The 17,163-nt window shown below is 38.0% G+C and overlaps 1 protein-coding gene across 10 annotated transcripts in view; it reads left to right on the top strand.

The window, feature by feature from the left end:
* Positions 1 to 17,163, top strand: part of NFAT5 (nuclear factor of activated T cells 5) — a 117,571-nt gene that overhangs the window by 84,578 nt on the left and 15,830 nt on the right. For 7 of the 10 annotated variants that reach the window (XM_019455410.2, XM_019455412.2, XM_019455419.2 and 4 more), the window contains 2 exons: positions 5,532 to 5,664; positions 11,319 to 11,402. In XM_019455410.2, the coding sequence (XP_019310955.1) occupies positions 5,532 to 5,664; positions 11,319 to 11,402 (217 nt within the window). The remainder of the gene's footprint in view (positions 1 to 5,531; positions 5,665 to 11,318; positions 11,403 to 17,163) is intronic. The other 3 variants (XM_019455411.2, XM_019455413.2, XM_053906605.1) reach the window with 1 other exon arrangement.

The following is a 17,163-nucleotide window of genomic DNA, read 5'->3' on the forward strand; positions in this document are numbered from 1 at the left end:
GAGGGAGACACAGAATCTGAAGCAAGCTCCAGGCCCTGAGCTGTCAGCACAGAGCCCGACGCTGGGCTCAAACTCACAAACCATGAGATCATGACCTGAGCCAAAGTTGGACACTTAACTGACTGAGCCACCCAGGCGCCCCTGGGCAATCTCTGTCGTAACTGCAGTTCTAGCACTTGCTTTGTCATTAACCATCTATGTTACTTAAATAAGAGAAAAAAACACTTTTGTGCCCCAGTTTTCTAGTCTATAAAATTTTACTAGATGGGGGCACCTGGGTGGCTTAGTTGTTAAATATCTGACTTCAGCTCGGGTCATGAACTCAGTTCGAGGCCCACATTGGGTAAGCTCAGGCCCCACTTCAGGTAAACATGAGCCCTGCTTCAGGTGAGCCCTGCTTCTCTCTCTCTCTCTCTCTCTTTGCCCCTCACTCACTTGCACCCCCTCTGTCTCAAAACAATTTTTTTTACTAGATTATTTGAGGTTCCTTCTAACATTTTATGATTTCTTATACAACTTATTAGATCAGACCATTCCCACTCTCCGTGAACCAACAGTGGCTTCCTCTTGAGGACTTCTAGAAGTTAGGGGCAATGTAATATGACTCTTCTGTGTTCCTCATAATATTAAGCACTTAACAGATACTCATGAAAAACTTGTTAGTTTATTTTATTTACTTCGAAGAAAAAGAGGACTCTAGGGTCTGTGGTTCCTTTTTCTTCCTGAGGGCACTTCAAACCCTGATTTCAACCAGGTTTTTGCACACCTATAGTTTTGGTCCTGACTGAAGGTTTATTTATCCATGCAGTACTTCTGTGTGTGCCATAAACATGTTTTGGGTTTTGATGAGTTGGTTAGATTAATGTAAACTCCCTTGCTAGTAATATGCCTGTTTGTTTGTTTCTTTCTTTCTCTTTCTTTCTTTCTTTCTTTTTCTTTTCTTCCTCCCTCCCTTCCTTTCTTTCTATCTATCTATCTGTCTGTCTATCACCTTATCCTGTGATGCAGCTTTTTGGATAAGAAAATTAGTTCTGGAGACGGAGAAACTCACCCTATAAATTACACAAAATATTAATAAGATGTCCCCAAACAAATTATAGTCTTAACTTGCTGTCTCATATAGAACTAAATATTAAGAAGTCTTTGTTCCTCCTCCTCCTCATCCTTGTCCTCCCTCTTCCTCCTCCTCCTCCTCCTCCTCTTCTTTGTTTACCTCCCCCTCTCCCCCTTCCTTTCTTCTCCATTCTTTCCTTTATCCTTTTTTCCTTCCTTCCTTCTTTACCTTTGAGGCATGGGGTAGCTAATATTCTTAAAACACTTTTTTGCAGGGTAGTTAATGCCAGCTACCATAGATTAAAGAAGAGTAATCATAAAAATAAGACATGGTGGAATGAAAAGGAATTAATGTCCTTATTTGGTGGCTATATCTAGAGGTCCTGGGGTTTTTGCAAGCAAGTATGTATAACAAACTAAAACATAATATGATTTTTCAGAGAACTTTCTTTTTTTTTTTCTTTTTTTTCTTAAGGGACTCTCTGGGAAGTGTTTTAGAATGGGATCACAGTGGAGATATAAAGAATTGATCCAACAGATTATATTAAAATTAAAAAAAATTAACATTTAGGAGTGCTTGGCTGACTCAGTCAGTGGTGCATGTGACTCTTGATCTAGGGATTGTGGTTTTGAGCCCCACATGTAGAAATTACTTAAAAAAAATAAAATCTATTTAAAATATTAAACATTTAGAGGGAAGGATACTCAAACAGCAACAGAAAAGAAATTGTGGTCCATACATAAATATCAGGCCTCTACAGAAAAGCTAAAAGGACCTCTACAATATTAAAAATTGATGAAAAGATAGTATAGTAGAAAAGGCCACTTAAAGGTAACCTTGCTGGGGTGCCTGGGTTGCTCAGTTGGTTAAGCATCTGACTCTTGGTTTAGCTCAGGTCATGATCTTGCAGTTTGTGAGTTTAAGCCCTGTGTAGGGCGCTGCACTAAGAGTGCAGAGCCTTCTTGGGATTCTCTCTCTGCCCCTACTGTGCGTTCTCATGCTCTTTCTCAAAATAAAAAAATAAACTTTAAAAATATTTTAAAAATAAAGGTAATTATAATGACTATTCATTTGCAATCCCCAAATTAACTCCTCAGATATTAAACTTTTTTATTATTTAAAAATTCAGATTAATGAAATCTGGGAAAACAGTTCTTTGTTTAATATTTGGCTCTTCTATTCAAAGCCATAATAGGTATGCAGGGTCATTTTATTTATTACCATTTTAACAATTCCAGATGAATTCTGTAGGAATTGCCCATTAAATATATATAAAAGATATATATCTTAAAAATCAATCTGTAATAGATCTCATACATATATATAGATATACATGTAGTCTTTTTTTTCTCTCTATATGTGCATTTACATATAGTGTTAAAGATAAGTTTGTTTTGAAAGAAAGCAAGAGAGTTTCACAGCTTGAAATGTGGAAGTGATTCAAAAAGGGAACTAGAGGCGGGGGCCGCCTGGATGGCTCAGTCAGTTAAGCATCTGACTCTTGGTTTTGGCTTGGATCACATCTCATGGGTCATGAGTTTGAGCCCCACGTCAGGCTCCACGCTGACACTGCGAAGCCTGCCTGGGATTCTCTCTTTCTCCCTCTCTCTCTGTGCCCCTTCTCTGCTTGCACTCTCTCTATCCTGCTCTCTCTTAAGATAAATAAACTTTAAAATAATAATAATAATAAAGGGAACTAGAGCCTGGGTGGCTCAATCGGTTAAGCATTGGACTCTCGATTTGGGCTCAGGTCATGATCCTAGGGTTTGTGGGATCGAGCCCCATAGCAGTTTCTGTGTTGTGTTGCCAGCATAGAGCCTGCTTGGGATATTCTCTCTCTCTCTCTCTCTCTCTCTCTCTCTCTCTCTCTCTGCCATTTGTCACCTCGTGTGTACTTTTTCTCTCTCTTGCTCTCTCTCAAAATAAGTAAACATTAAGAATAAATAAACATTAAAAGTAAATAAAAGTTTGCGAGAGAGAGAAGGAGGAGAATCCCAAGCAGGATTCTTAACCCAGGCACCTCTAAAGAAGCAGACTTTCTGTCACTATTCATAATTTACTTATTTTTTATTTCAAATCACTTGTAGAATTTCTAGATTCAGATTGAGGCAGTATGAAGGATTAGTATCGAAATAGGTTCATTTGGGGGCGCCTGGGTGGCTCAGTCGGTTAAGTGTCTGACTGCGGCTCAGGTCATGATCTCGTGGTTTGTGAGTTCGAGCCCCGCATCGGGCTCTGTGCTGACAGCTCAGAGCCTGGAGCCTGCTTCGGATTCTGTGTCTCCTTCTCTCTCTGCCCCTCCCATGCTCATGCTCTGTCTCTCTCTGTCTCTTAATAGTAAATAAACGTTTTAAAAAAATTTTTTTTTAAATAGGTTCATTTGTGTTTGTTTTTAATTTTTTTTTTTACATTTATTTCTTGAGAGACAGAGCACAAGCAGGGGAGGGGCAGAGAGAGAATGAGACACAGAATCTAAAGCAATCTCCAGGCTCTGAGCTGTCAGCACAGAGCCCGATGTGGGGCTCAAACTCAGAAACCATGACATCATGACTTGAGCCGAAGTTAGACACTTAACTGACTGAGCCACCCAGGTGCCCCAGTTCATTTGGTTTTTTAAAGATTCCATTTTTTTAAAAAATTTTTAATGTTTGTTTTTGAGAGAGATAGAGCACAAGTGGGAGAGGGGCAGAGAGAGAGGGAGACACAGAATCCAAAGCAGGGTCCAGACTCTGAGCTGTCAGCACAGTGTCTGATGCAGGGCCCAAACTCATGAACCGTGAGATCATGATCTGAACCAAAGTCAGACACTTAACCAACTGAGCCACCCAAGCCCTCTAGTTTTTTAAAGATTTCAAATTAAGTTTAAGTATGCTCTCCAAAGCAAGTGTAATAAAAGTTTTTAAATACAAACGAGGAGGACACCTCACAAGAACATCTATTCAACCATTTCTTTAACTGTAGGTAGTTTGTGACGTAGTTACAGTATTTAAACAAAAGAGTAAAATTAAGAGTCGATGGAATTTTAAAACTGTTTCTTAGAAATTGGATCATTGCAGGTACATTTCTTGATGACCTCATGTGCACTGAATCTGTGCTCTCAGATTTTTGTCCCTCAATATCTGTGGACATACACACATGTATACATGTTTTTTTCACCTGGCTTAAAAATGTGTTTTTGTTTTGTTTTGTTTTGTTTTGTTTTTGAGATGGGTAACTGGGCTTAAGAAGCCTAACTGCCATAAATCAGAAGCTGTTTTGACTATTTCACAGTGTCTTAAGATAGCTTAGAAACAAAGTAAGTGCTCAGAAATTGAAACCTTGACCTTGATCCCACTTGTCATTTGATCTATTCAACTGAATCAACCAACTATAGTCCAGCTAAATAACAAATGTCATCAAACTCACATCACCTTCAGTTGTCAGTATTGGCCTCCTGCATATCACATCCTAGTAGAAAAACATAATCATTACCCCTTAATATTCCTTCCCAGTTCTGTAATGTACTAGGGAAGAAGGGCATAAGTCAGATACGGTTCATGGTTATCTTCCAAGAAGATGCAGTCCCCTTGAGTGAGTGCTGGTGAAGCATTTATGAACTTTTTTCTTATAAGGATGCTTCTGCCACTATTCTGACAAAAAATAACTTTGATTTGCTCTATTTGACTTTAAATGAAAATTAACATGGTTAGGAAGTAGTGTAAATTGCATTGTAAAGTACATTTCACAATTAATGTTGTCCAAAACATATGATAACGAACATTGTGCTTGGTGAACATATTTTTCCCTTAAAATTATATTCATTCTTTTATTCAACAAATATATTTGCATGTATTTTGTATAAGATACTTAACAGTGGATATAGAATGAAAAAGAAAACATCTTAGGTTCTTATGGAGCTTACATTCTTGTGATTGGAGAGAGACAAAAAACAAGCAAATAACTACAGTAATTTCAAGTGGTGCTAAATGCTATTTTAGAAATAAACAAGATTATGTGACCAGGTTGGGAGGGGTGCTACTTTAGATAGGATGGTCATAGAAGACTTCTCTGTGGAGGTAACATTTGAATAAGACCTGACAATGGATAAGGAACTAGACATTTAAAGAGGTGAAGGAAGAATATTCCAGTGGGAGAGACCAGCAAGTTGTAAAGCCTCTGAGGTAAAAAAATGAATTTAGTATGTTAAAAGAATGGACTAAGAAGGTCAGTGTAGCCAGAGTGTAACAAGCTGGGGGAGAATGGAAAAGAGATACAGTTGACAGGAAAAGCACCTTGGAAGCCACTGTAAAACATTAAAGGCAATTTTAAGATTAATGTCCCGATGCCTGTGAATCTGAGCTTTAAAATACATTTTTTCCCTAGTCAGACTCTTTACACTTTGCTGCTAAAAGGAAATCTACTTAATTATAATTTTTATTTCAAAATTTTAATTTAAATATTGCTTCTTTTTGACTCTTGTTATTTCCTTTAAATTTAGAATCATCTTATTGTGAAGGTTCCCCCATATCATGACCAACATATAACTTTGCCAGTATCCGTGGGAATATATGTAGTGACCAATGCTGGAAGATCTCATGATGTTCAGCCATTCACTTACACTCCAGACCCAGGTATGTCAAAATAAAGAATTCTGATCTAAAACCAATAATTAATTTCTAGTTCTTTGGAAGCAATTGAAGTCCAGCCAAGCAAAATGAAAAAGTTGTATGCTAAGATGAGTTGATACTAAGGGCATTATTTCCTAAGAAGATAGCCACCAAATACTGCTTTTGCTCTTACATCTAGGGTGTCATTTTGCCTTGTGCTGTCCTGGTTAAAGAAAAGCTAGGAATGCTCTCAAGTCCTACTCTTCAAAATTATATCATACAAATTACTCCTTAGTAATAAGTGCCATTCATTAAGGACCTTTTATGTGCAGAAAGGTCAAAGTGACAACTTTGGGTAACTGCTAATAGTTTAGTCTCAGTCTAGCTTATAGGATGTATTTCGGGAGAAGTGAGAGATAGGCTTGGATTGATAAATGATAAAATCACGAATAGAGTTATATGCCTGTAACATTTTCTAATTTGTGTAGTCAAAAATATCAAAGACTGCTGGTTAATAAGTATTTTAAATATAATTTTAAGAACTTAGGTAAAATAGTTGCTTTAGAAACCAGAGCAATAAAAGCAATTGAAATCCTAAAAGGTTAGAAGATCTCTGGGTAAGAAGTGTCTTAAGAATTTTTTTTAATGGTTATTTAGTTTTGAGAGAGAGAGCAGGGGAGGAGCAGAAGGAGAGGGGGACACAGGATCAGAAGCGGGTCTGCACTGACAGCAGACCAGTGTGCTGTGAACTATGAGATCTCATGAACTGTGAGATCATGACCTGAGCCAAAGTTGGACTCTTAACCAACTGAGCCACTCACATGCCCCTCTTAGGAATTTTTTGCCTACATTGATTTAGTTGCCTGAAGAAGAGAAGCCTTTTCCTAGCAAAAGTAGGGAGAACAGTTTGGAAAATTTAATTTGCTAATTAAAATTCTTCACATGTTCCATTGACCTAGGCTTGATTTCTGCCATGTTTACCATTGCTTCAGTTCGTTCCAGTCTCAGGCATACGTCAGAATTAGCAGTTCTTCCATATTTAAAAGTTTATTGTTTATGTTATTCCCAAATACTTCAGGATTCAGTGAGGTACAAAGTGAATAAAGGTGGTGGGGAAAGAAAGCCCTGGCAAGAAAAAGTAATGGAAACAGTAGCTAGGGCAGAGTTGTAACTAGTCTTGATAATACTTTCTCTCACTTAATGTGTCTCCCTTTTAAAAAATATGTCTAGATTTCACAGCATTGCTTATTATGCACCAGTCTGCTACAAAAGTATGCCACAGTATATATAACATTAATGAAGTTAATAGTTGTGTTAGAATAAAAGATCAGCAGTAAAATTTTCAGACAGAAAAAGGCAATGTGTAGAAATAATATATTGGTTTCAACAAAAACAGGAAAGAGAAGATACTCAGACCACATATTTAATTGTTCTCTTTCTAGAAAGGTCTCAAAAATCCAAGAAAGTTTTATTTAAAAATAATGGTAGTTAACACATTTTACTAAATGCTAATTACTAAATAGTGGCATTTAATATTTTATGTGAAGAGGAGCTTACCCATGCAGCAAAAGCTGGCATAATTGGTACAGAAGAACGTTCTTCCTAATGAACTTCTGTGTCATTTGTGTGGGAAGGGAAGAAAGAAGTGTATGTATGTGGTCAGGGTAGCCTGAAAGATGTTGCAGTCCTGAGGTTTTGTTGTCATTTGTTTGTTTTTATTGATTACTGGTGAAGAACATCAGGACTTTAAAGTGCTTAGAGTCAGCACTAAGAATCTTAATTTCTTAGTGATAAATGCTGATTACTAGAAATTTCCCAGGGCACCTGGGTGGCTTAGTGGATTAAGCATCCACTCTTGATTTTGGCTCAGGTCATGATCTCACGGTTCAGGAATTCAAGCCCCGCATCAGGCTCTGTGCTGACAGCACAGAGGCTGCTTAGGATTCTTGCTCTCTCCCTCTTTCTGCCCCTCCCCTGTTGACATCCTCTCTCTCTCTCTCTCTCAAAAATAAATAAACTTAAAAAAAAGAAAGAAATTTCCCTTTGATAGATTGCCAGATAAAACAGCTTTTAAGTCCTCTGCTTTATAGCCTATACTAATTGACTATCTTTGGCCACATTTAGGCAATCATTAACATATGTTTATTCTTTTAAGTTTTTCTCTTCATATTTTGTATTCTGTAGATAGCATTCACTCTCAGAAACTCTTAATTGAATAAATAAGTAGTATGCAAACTTTGTAATAAGATGTAATGCTTCAGTTTCTGCCTTTATGATATAGCTAATCAAAGAATCTTCCCATAATTTCACTTTTTTGTATTTTATAAAATGTGATAATCTTTTCAGGTTTATGTGAGAGAGAATATGATTTCAGGAAAGCTTGGTTATAGAAAATTTGCACTATCTCATTTTGATCATCCAGTTGCTGTTGTGATTCATCTAAGGACTGTGGTTAAATATTTGAACATTCAATGGTATATAATTATAAGAAGAAAAACTAGGCCTACCCTAATATTCACAAGTCAGAGTAGAAATGGCGACTATTATACTATTTGTCTAAATATTTAAAAGTTATAAATAAACTGGCTAATTAAATATATCCTATTCTCCTAATTTGACCAAGATACTTTCATATCAACCTGGAAGGCCAGATTTAGGATTATCATAATGCCTTGGGAGTTCCAAGCTGGATGTGGCAACAAGAGGAAAGAGAATACCCAGCCTGTCAACCGCCTTTTCCCTTTCCTAGCCCCATGCTATACCTAGAGGGCCTTAATGCACCAACCAGTGCTTCCAAGCTTTGTCCATTCCGTAGGTCTAAGACTCCACACATAGTCTAGAATAGTTTTGCAGAAAAATTGGATATCATGGGTACTTGGTACATGGTCTAAAAGTAGGATTGGACAAGGGCTCAAGTGAACATAAATTGGCTTTGCACACTCTTTCAGACACAAGCCCTTCTAAAGCCCTCTGAATCTATTACTGCCAAAAAGGGCATTGCACGTGCATGTTCTCAAACATTTAGATACTTTGCAGGGTCATAAAACCTTTGTTTTATTGCCAGTTAGTCACCAAAGCTTTTACTTCAGTCTATTACGACACATAAATCACATTAGGTTAATTTTGTAGTGACTCAGCAGTGGTGATTTCTGTATAAAATGAAGGACATAACATTTGTTCATCGTTTTGTTACTCTAACAAGAAATGACTAAAACTTAATTTTAAAAGAAGACATTTAAGAGGCACCTGGGTGGCCCAGTCGGTTAAGCATCTAACTCTTGATTTTGGCTCAGGTCATGATCTCATAGTTCGTGAGTTCAAGCCCCACATCAGGCTACACACTGACAGTGCAGAGCCCGCTTGGGATTCTCTGCCCCTCCCCTGATCATGTTCTGTCTCTCTCTCTCTCTCTCAAAATAAAATAAAATAAAAATTAAAAAAAATAAAAATAGAAATTTAAGGGGTACCTGGCCAGCTCAGTCGGTAGAGCATGCAACTCTTGATCTCAGGGGTTATGAGTTTGAGCCCCACCTTGTGTGTGGAGCCTACTTAAAATTTAAATAATAAAAAATAAAAATAAATAAAAGTAGAAATTTAAAGTGGTTTCAAAGATTATTTTCTATTTTAAAATCTGTAATTGTTAGAACTAATGTTACGCTTTAAAACTATCTAAAAGTATGGGCATCTGGGTGACTCGGTTAAACATCGGACTTCAGCTCAGATGATGGTCTTGCAGTTTGTGAGTTCAAGCCCCTCATTGGGCTCTGTGCTGACAGCTCAGAGCCTGGAGCCCACTTCAGATTCTGTGTCTCCCTCTCTCTCACCACTTGCTCTCTCTCTCTCTCTCTCTTTCTCTCAAAAATAGATAAACATTAAAAAAATTTCTTTTTAATGTCTAGAGGGACATCTGGCTGACTGTCGGAAGAGCATGCAACTCTTGATCTCAGGGTTGTGAGTTCAAGCCCCATGTTGGGTGTAGAGATTACTTAAAAATATAAAACCTAAAACACTAAAAAATAAAAGTAAAACAAAATCTTTAAAAATAAATAATTAAAACTGTTTATGGATTTCTTTTCCATTCGACTGCCTGTATATCATTTGTTGGACCTTCTGTGTAGCACAATAAGATAAATTATTTAAGTTCATTCTTAGATGTGTACATTTTGTCTCTTTATCCACAATTGACTAGCTCTTTATAGTATCTTTATAAATATCATTTCACATTGTCATGTCAAAAATAAGAAATTGTGGGGTGCCTGGGTGGCTCAGTCAGTTAAGCAACTGACTCTTGGTTTCTACTCAGGTCATGCTCTCATGGTTTGTGAGTTCGAGCCCCACGTTGGGCTTTGCACTGTCAGTGCATCCTCCTTTGGATTCTCTCTCTGCCCCTCCTGCACGTTTTTGCACTTTCTCTTTCTCTCTCAAAATAAGTAAATAAACTTTAAAAAAATAAATTGTAAATAAGGTGACTCAATTCCCATTCTAAATGAATTAGGGGATATAAAATAAATACATAGAAATATAGAAATTAAAAATTTTAATAAAATTATTGTATAATCATTTTAAGTGAGATCCTGGAATTTATTTAACTTTATCATTTCAGAACTGAACTCTGTTCTTAGGCCCATTAAATTTAAAGTTGCCAGGGCATCTGGGTGGCTCAATTGATTGTCTGTCTGACTTCGGTTCAGGTCATGATCTCACAGTTGTGAGTTTGAGCCCCACATCGGGCTCTGTGCTGACAGCTCGGAGCCTGGAGCCTGCTTCGGATTCTGTGTCTCGCTGTGTCTCTCTGCCCTGCCCCCGCTTGCACTCTGTCTCTCTCTCTCTCAAAAATAAATAAACGTAAAAAAAAAATTTTAGGTTGCCATAGTAGATACAGTTGATATGACTTGATGTAATAATAGTAGAGCAATTCACCATTAACGGTGCACAAGGGATTTTTCCAAGGCTTTACAAAAGGAATAATCATAATGCTCTAGATTCTTTTTTTTTTTTTTTAATTTTTGTTTTAACGTTTATTTATTTTTGAGACAAAGAGAGACAGAGCATGAACGGGGGAGGGGCAGAGAGAGAGGGAGACACAGAATTGGAAACAGGCTCCAGGCTCTGAGCCATCAGCCCAGAGCCCGACACGGGGCTCGAACTCACGGACCGTGAGATCGTGACCTGAGCTGAAGTCGGACGCTTAATCGACTGAGCCACCCAGGCACCCCTCTAGATTCTTTATGTTCATCACAGGTTTTTAAAAATTTAGTTCAATTAATTGACTAATGTTTCTCAATCGATATATATTTTCTAACAAATCATTTAGGTGGATGAATGGTGAATTTTTTTTATGCTAGTGTTACAGTATATTTGATCAGTTTAAAAAGTTTCATATCAGTCTTCTCATCAGTTATCCTTAATATGAATACTGTTACAAGAAGGATTTTTTTAAAGTTACCGTTGCTTTTGTTTTGATAAGTGAGCATGTGCTGCTGCCTACTCGGTTGGTGAATTTTAGAGCATAGATTGATGGTTCTAAAAACTCCTCTCTGCCTGGATTTTCTGCTAAACAAATGATTTAATAATGTCTTGTGGGAAATATTCTGATGAAAGAATTTTAAGATACACATCTTTTTATGTACAAATTGAAATAAATACATCAATCTTTTTGTTTTGTTTTGCTTTAATAGCAGCAGCTGGTGCTTTGAATGTAAATGTGAAGAAAGAAATATCTAGTCCTTCAAGACCTTGCTCTTTTGAAGAGGCCATGAAAGGTACCAAGTTGATTCTTTTCAAAAATTATAAATAGGTTATCCTATATGTTTTCTCTAGCAAATCTTACTATTTGGTTTTCTCTCACATACTTGGGACACTTAGCAGGGTATCTTCCATATCCCAAAATAAATATTTGTTTAACTTCACTGAATGCTTGTTTCCCAACTTGATATTTCCCGTAAGTCACCATATGAACAAACTTTTTTTAAACATGTTGGAGTAGAGGAGACTTTTGTTTTGTTTTTCATTCCTCAGTGTTAAAAATATTAAAAATATAAAATACAGTAATGTATGTAAAATAGAGTTTTTAAAAGTGTCTTGGGGCACCTGGGTGGCTCAGTCGGTTGGGCATCTGACTTCAGCTCAGGTCACGATCTCACGGTCCGTGAGTTCGAGCCCCGTGTCGGGCTCTGTGCTGACAGCTCAGAGCCTGGAGCCTACTTCAGATTCTGTGTCTCCCTCTCTCTCTGCTCCTTCCCCACTCATGCTCTGTCTCTGTCTCTCAAAAATGAATAAACATTAAGATTTTTTTAAGTTTTTTTAGTTACTCTTTTCTTCTGACATCTTTATTCACTCTTTGCCAATCCCAAGAGACAATGAAGATATCTTCAAGATGTTATAATGTAGTAGAGTAGATTTTTTTTCTTTCTGTCTGTCTAGTTTTTATTCCCCTATCTTGCATGCTTTATTCCACACCCAACCTTTAATACCTCAGGTGGCTGACACATGGTGGTGGAGCCAGAATCGAGTACATATTTTTCTTAATAGACTTCTAACACAAGTAGATACTCAGTGATGATGCTTTTTTGCCATTATATATGAAGAGGTCAATTATATAATGGCCATTGATTTATTCTTCTAATTCTAGCCTTTATTTGTACTTTTCTGCCTTGGAATTCATGTGAGTTAAATCAAATAAAATTTTAAAATTAAAAATACTTAATCAAATACAGTGGGTTTTTTTTTTTTTATATTGTCAGTAAAATTCAGCATTCATATACATATAGCATGTTCGGTATGCCTGTCTTTTTAATTTCTGACCATGAACACTTTCAGAGTAGGTTAGTGAGGAATAATGCAGCAGTAAGTAATCTGCCAAGGTTATCTGATTCAACTACAAGATTTACAAAACTGTATAATGGCTAACAATAGCTAACATTTATTGAACGTATATTAAGTACTCAGCAAAATGCCATGCTCTTTACTGACACTATTTCCAAACTCTCTGAGGTAGGTAATTTATTATTCTCACTTCACAGAGGAGTAAACCAAGGTTCCAGAGAAATTAAATAATTTGCCCAAGGTCACTTAGCTAGTGTTAACAAAGGAAGGGTGCCTGGGTAGCTCAGTCCGTTAAGCAACCAACTCTTGATCTCGGCTCAGGTCATGATCTCACAGTTCGTGGGATCAAGCCCTGCATGGATGGCAAAGTTGGCAAAAAACAGACCACAGGAGCACCTGAGTGGCTCAGTCGGTTGAGCATCCGGCTTCAGCTCAGGTCATGACCTCACGATTTGTGAGTACGAGCCTTACATCGGGCTGTCTGCTATCAACACAGAGCCGGCTTCTGATCCTCTATCCCTCTATCTCTCTGCACCTCCCCCGCTCACTCTCTGTCTCAAAAATAAATAAACATTTTTTTAAAAAGGATTAGAAACAAACACACAGATACATGCTATTAATTTTTCACAATTCAGACCTTATTTTGACAGTTACAAGTGAAATCATGGTAAAAATTTTTTGAAGATAGAATATTAAATTGAATGCTAAACTTATCAATTTAATTTTTTCACTTGTCATTTTAAATAGAATATCATTATTTGGAGATTCGTGATCAATTTTAAAAATAGTAGCTTTCAGAACCAGGAATTTTTTTTGACATATGTCTTATTTTTATGATTGCTTGAAATCAGAGCTTTAGTATAATATCACAGTGCCATCTGAGAGATTTAATTAGGTATCGTTTAATGAAGACTGAGCATTATAAATGACTTTTAAACTTGTGTGCTGGCAGGAATCTTCCAAGTGACTTAAATAGACATCAATTACAATAAGATATAGAACTTGGGGCGCCTGGGTGGCTAAATCGATTAGATGTCTGACTTGATTTTGGCTCAGGTCATTATCTTGCAGTTCTTGGGTTCAAGTCCCATGTGAGCCTCTGTGCTGACAGTGCAGAGCCTGCTTGGGATTCTGTCTCTCCCTGTCTCTCTGCCCCTTCCCTGCTCACTCACCTGCTCTCTCTCTCTCTCTTTCAAAGCATAAATAAATAAACTTAAAAAAAATAAAAAACAAAATTTAGAACTTGATAACCTAAATATGATAGTTTTTGAAAGCTTTTGCTCTAAAGGAAATTTCTAATTCCTTGGAGAGGTGTCAGGCGAGAGTGGGTGGAGAGTAAAGAGGATAAGTGCACTGTGTCTGTATCCTTTACACAAAAATAATACAAATTAAGTAAGACAAAGTATATAGTATAAACTACTGTTAACAGTTTCTTGGGCATATTTCCAGAAAGTTTTTTGTATCTATAGGTACAGGTAGATGTGAGGGGATTCTCTAGATAGATCGCTCAAAGACTTTTTTACTGCAGGTTTAGGATTCAGGGATAAAGTATAGTTGAGCCTCGAATAACACAGGTTTGAACTGCACAGGTACACTTATGGAGATTTTTTCAGTAGATATGGTATATCTATTTTCCTAATGATTTTCTTAATAGCACTTTCTTTTCTCTAGCCTACTTTATTGTAAGAATATAGTATGTAATACATATAACATACAAAATATGTTAATCAACTGTTTATTTTATGGGTTAGACTTCTGGTCAACTGTAGGCTATCATTAGTTTTGATACAGTCAAAACTAATTATGTATTAGTTTTGATACAAAGTTTTGAGACAGTCAAAAGTTCTGTGCAAATTTTCAACTGTGTGGCAGTGTCAGTACCTCAACCCCCACATTGTTCGAGGATCAACTTGTATTGATGTGCATTCCCTCATGGTTTCAGCTCTGTAAGCAGTGGTTAATTGGATGAGTGTGAAAAATCGTTGAGAACATATACTTTTTTCTAACTGGTTTTAACTATGTGGAAAGGTTTTGAAGCTTGGAGGAGACATATCTCAATCTCATTTTACAGATGAATAAAACCAAGGCTTAGAGAAGTTAAGTAATTTGCTCAAGGTCACACAGCTAGTAACTGACATAGCTTGCAACTTAGATTTCCCCCAAAACTATTATTTCTTCCCCTCTAAATCTTAATTTACGTTTTAATCTAACATATTTGTACTTGATCTAAAGGCTGCTTGCTGACAACAAACTTTTAGTAAAGATTGTTCTGAGTTTCAACAACTGTCTGCAGGGATAGAAGAGAATACTGTTTAAAAGTTGTTTGGCATAGGGACCCCCGGATGGCTCAGTCTGTTAAGTGTCTGACTTCAGCTCAGGCCATGATCTCATGAGTTTGAGCCCTGCGTCAGTCTCAGAGCCTGGAGCATACTTCGGATTTTATGTCTCCCTCTCTCTCTGCCCCTCCCCTGCTCACACTCTGTCTCTCTCCCTCAAAAAATTAATAAACATTAAAACATTTTTTTAAAAAGTTGTTTGGCATAACCTATCAATACTAATATTCTTCACAAATTCAAATTGATGTTTGGATGATGAAATGTGTTTATCTTCTCTTATGGATTTTCTGAATTGGCTTAAAAGTTCTCCCCTAACCCTTAGGCAATACAAAGACTTTACATGTTTGATGTTTTTTTCCTTTTTCACTAAAATATAATTTCTAGGCAGTAGGACTTTATCCATCTTTTTTTTTTAAGTTTATTTTTTTGAGAGAGAGAGAAACCGAGCATGCAAGTGGACAAGGGGCAGAATGAGAGGGAAAGAGGGAGAATCTCAGGCAGGCCCCATGCTATTAGCCCAGAGGCCAGCATGGGGCTCAGTTCATTAACTGCAAGATCATGACCTGAGCCAAGATCAAGAGGGGGACATTTAACTGACTGAACCACCCAGGCGCCCTGGGATTTATCCATCTTAATCATCATTGGAACCCAGAACAGTGCCTGAAACTTTGTAAAGGATTATAAATACATAATGAGAATGTAGGAAAGAAAGGTAGAGTGACATCTCTCAACCCATTTAATATTGTTTACTGGTCCATTAAGATACAGTTACAGGTTCTGGGATACGATAGATAGTATAAACTCACTTTTCCCTGTTCCTCCCTTCTAAATCTACCAAATTATGTTGGAGATAATTGAACAGTCGTGAAAACACTTTGAAAATAGAAAGAAGAAAGTGGACAGGCTAGGGACCTCAGAACTTGGAGACTGACCCTAAGTGAGTTTTCTGGGTTTTCTTTATATTTACCATTTATCTGAATTGGACACCAGAGAAGTCTGTGACTCAAAACTGGCAACAGGTACAGACAGAATAAATCAACAAATAAGCATGAATAGCCTGCTCTGAAAGACCAGGAAAGGCCAAGCCTAGTAGAGGCTTAGTAGGATGACTCATACCTAGTGGCAGCAGCTGACCCACTAGCAAAATTGGGGGACCATCTAACCCCCCCACCCACATTTGTGGTAGCAACAGCAGAACTTGAGATGGTCAACCCACTCCATGCCTCACACCTGCCAAGTAGCGGTGGGCCAGATATCCAGACAGTAGAACCGAGGAGGGCCAAAACACAGGCTTCACATAAGCCAGCTGAAGCAGGTCAGTCGGTCTGCAGAAGAGGGAACAACAGAACCCAGGGAGCCAACCCATCCCCTACCCCATACCAGGCCATAGCACACAGGCCCTGTGCTGCCTGTATTGGTGGTATCAGCAGGTCCTGTGTCTCCCTGTCCTTCCCCCAACAGCAGAGGAAGACCCAGGCCAAGTGTCTCCTAATCTTCCACCCAGTAATAGAAGGCAGTCCAATGGCAGAAAGTGAAACAGATCCAGGGTGTCCCAAACTCTCACCCAGTGGCCGGGAACCCACCCTGACCTTGAAGTTTTTGACCTTCCAACCAGTGGCAGAAGTAGCCCACATAAGCGCTTCCCTATCTCCAGCAGCACCAGCAGGGATAGAATGGGAAGCCCATTAGTATCAGGAGACCAGAGAGCATACCAGGAGAACTCTTTTCCTTTATGCAGATCCAGCATCCCTCACCACCTACACCAGGGAGCTCAGGGAAGCACCTTCCATTCTTGTGAGTAGCACCAGCAAGATTCTAGCTGTAGTTCATACATAGCTAAAACAATAAGCAAACCAGAATAAGTGTCAGAAAACTAAATGGTTATTGGCCATAGAAAGACTTCGTGCCTGTGGCTATAGAAAGATTTGTATCTTTGGGTGGACATTAGACAAATTGTCCTTTTCTTGTTTGTCTATACCAATAGACCTGCCTATCAGTAGTCTCCTTAGAGGAGTTAAAGACTCTTGCTCAACTTATTCCACCCATTCTCACTTTCCAAAAGCAAGGGGGGGGGGGGGGAACTCTGATAATAAGAATTATTCTCCAGAGGTTCCTGGGTGGCTCAGTTGGTTAAGCATCCAACTCTTGATTTTGGCTCAGGTCATGATATCAGGGTTGTGAGATCAAGCCCTGAGTCAGGCTCCACGCTCAGCACAGAGCCTGCTTGGGATTCTCTCTCTCTCTCTCTCTCTCTCTCCCTCTCCCCCTCACTCCTTCACTCTCTTCCCTCCCCCACTTGTATGTATGTGTGTCTCAAAATAACATTTTTTAAAAAAGAATTATTCTCTAAATAAATTTGGGC

The sequence above is a fragment of the Panthera pardus genome, unplaced genomic scaffold (genome assembly GCF_024362965.1).
Source record: "Panthera pardus isolate Hobbes unplaced genomic scaffold, ASM2436296v1 HiC_scaffold_19, whole genome shotgun sequence".
NCBI lineage: Eukaryota > Metazoa > Chordata > Mammalia > Carnivora > Felidae > Panthera > Panthera pardus.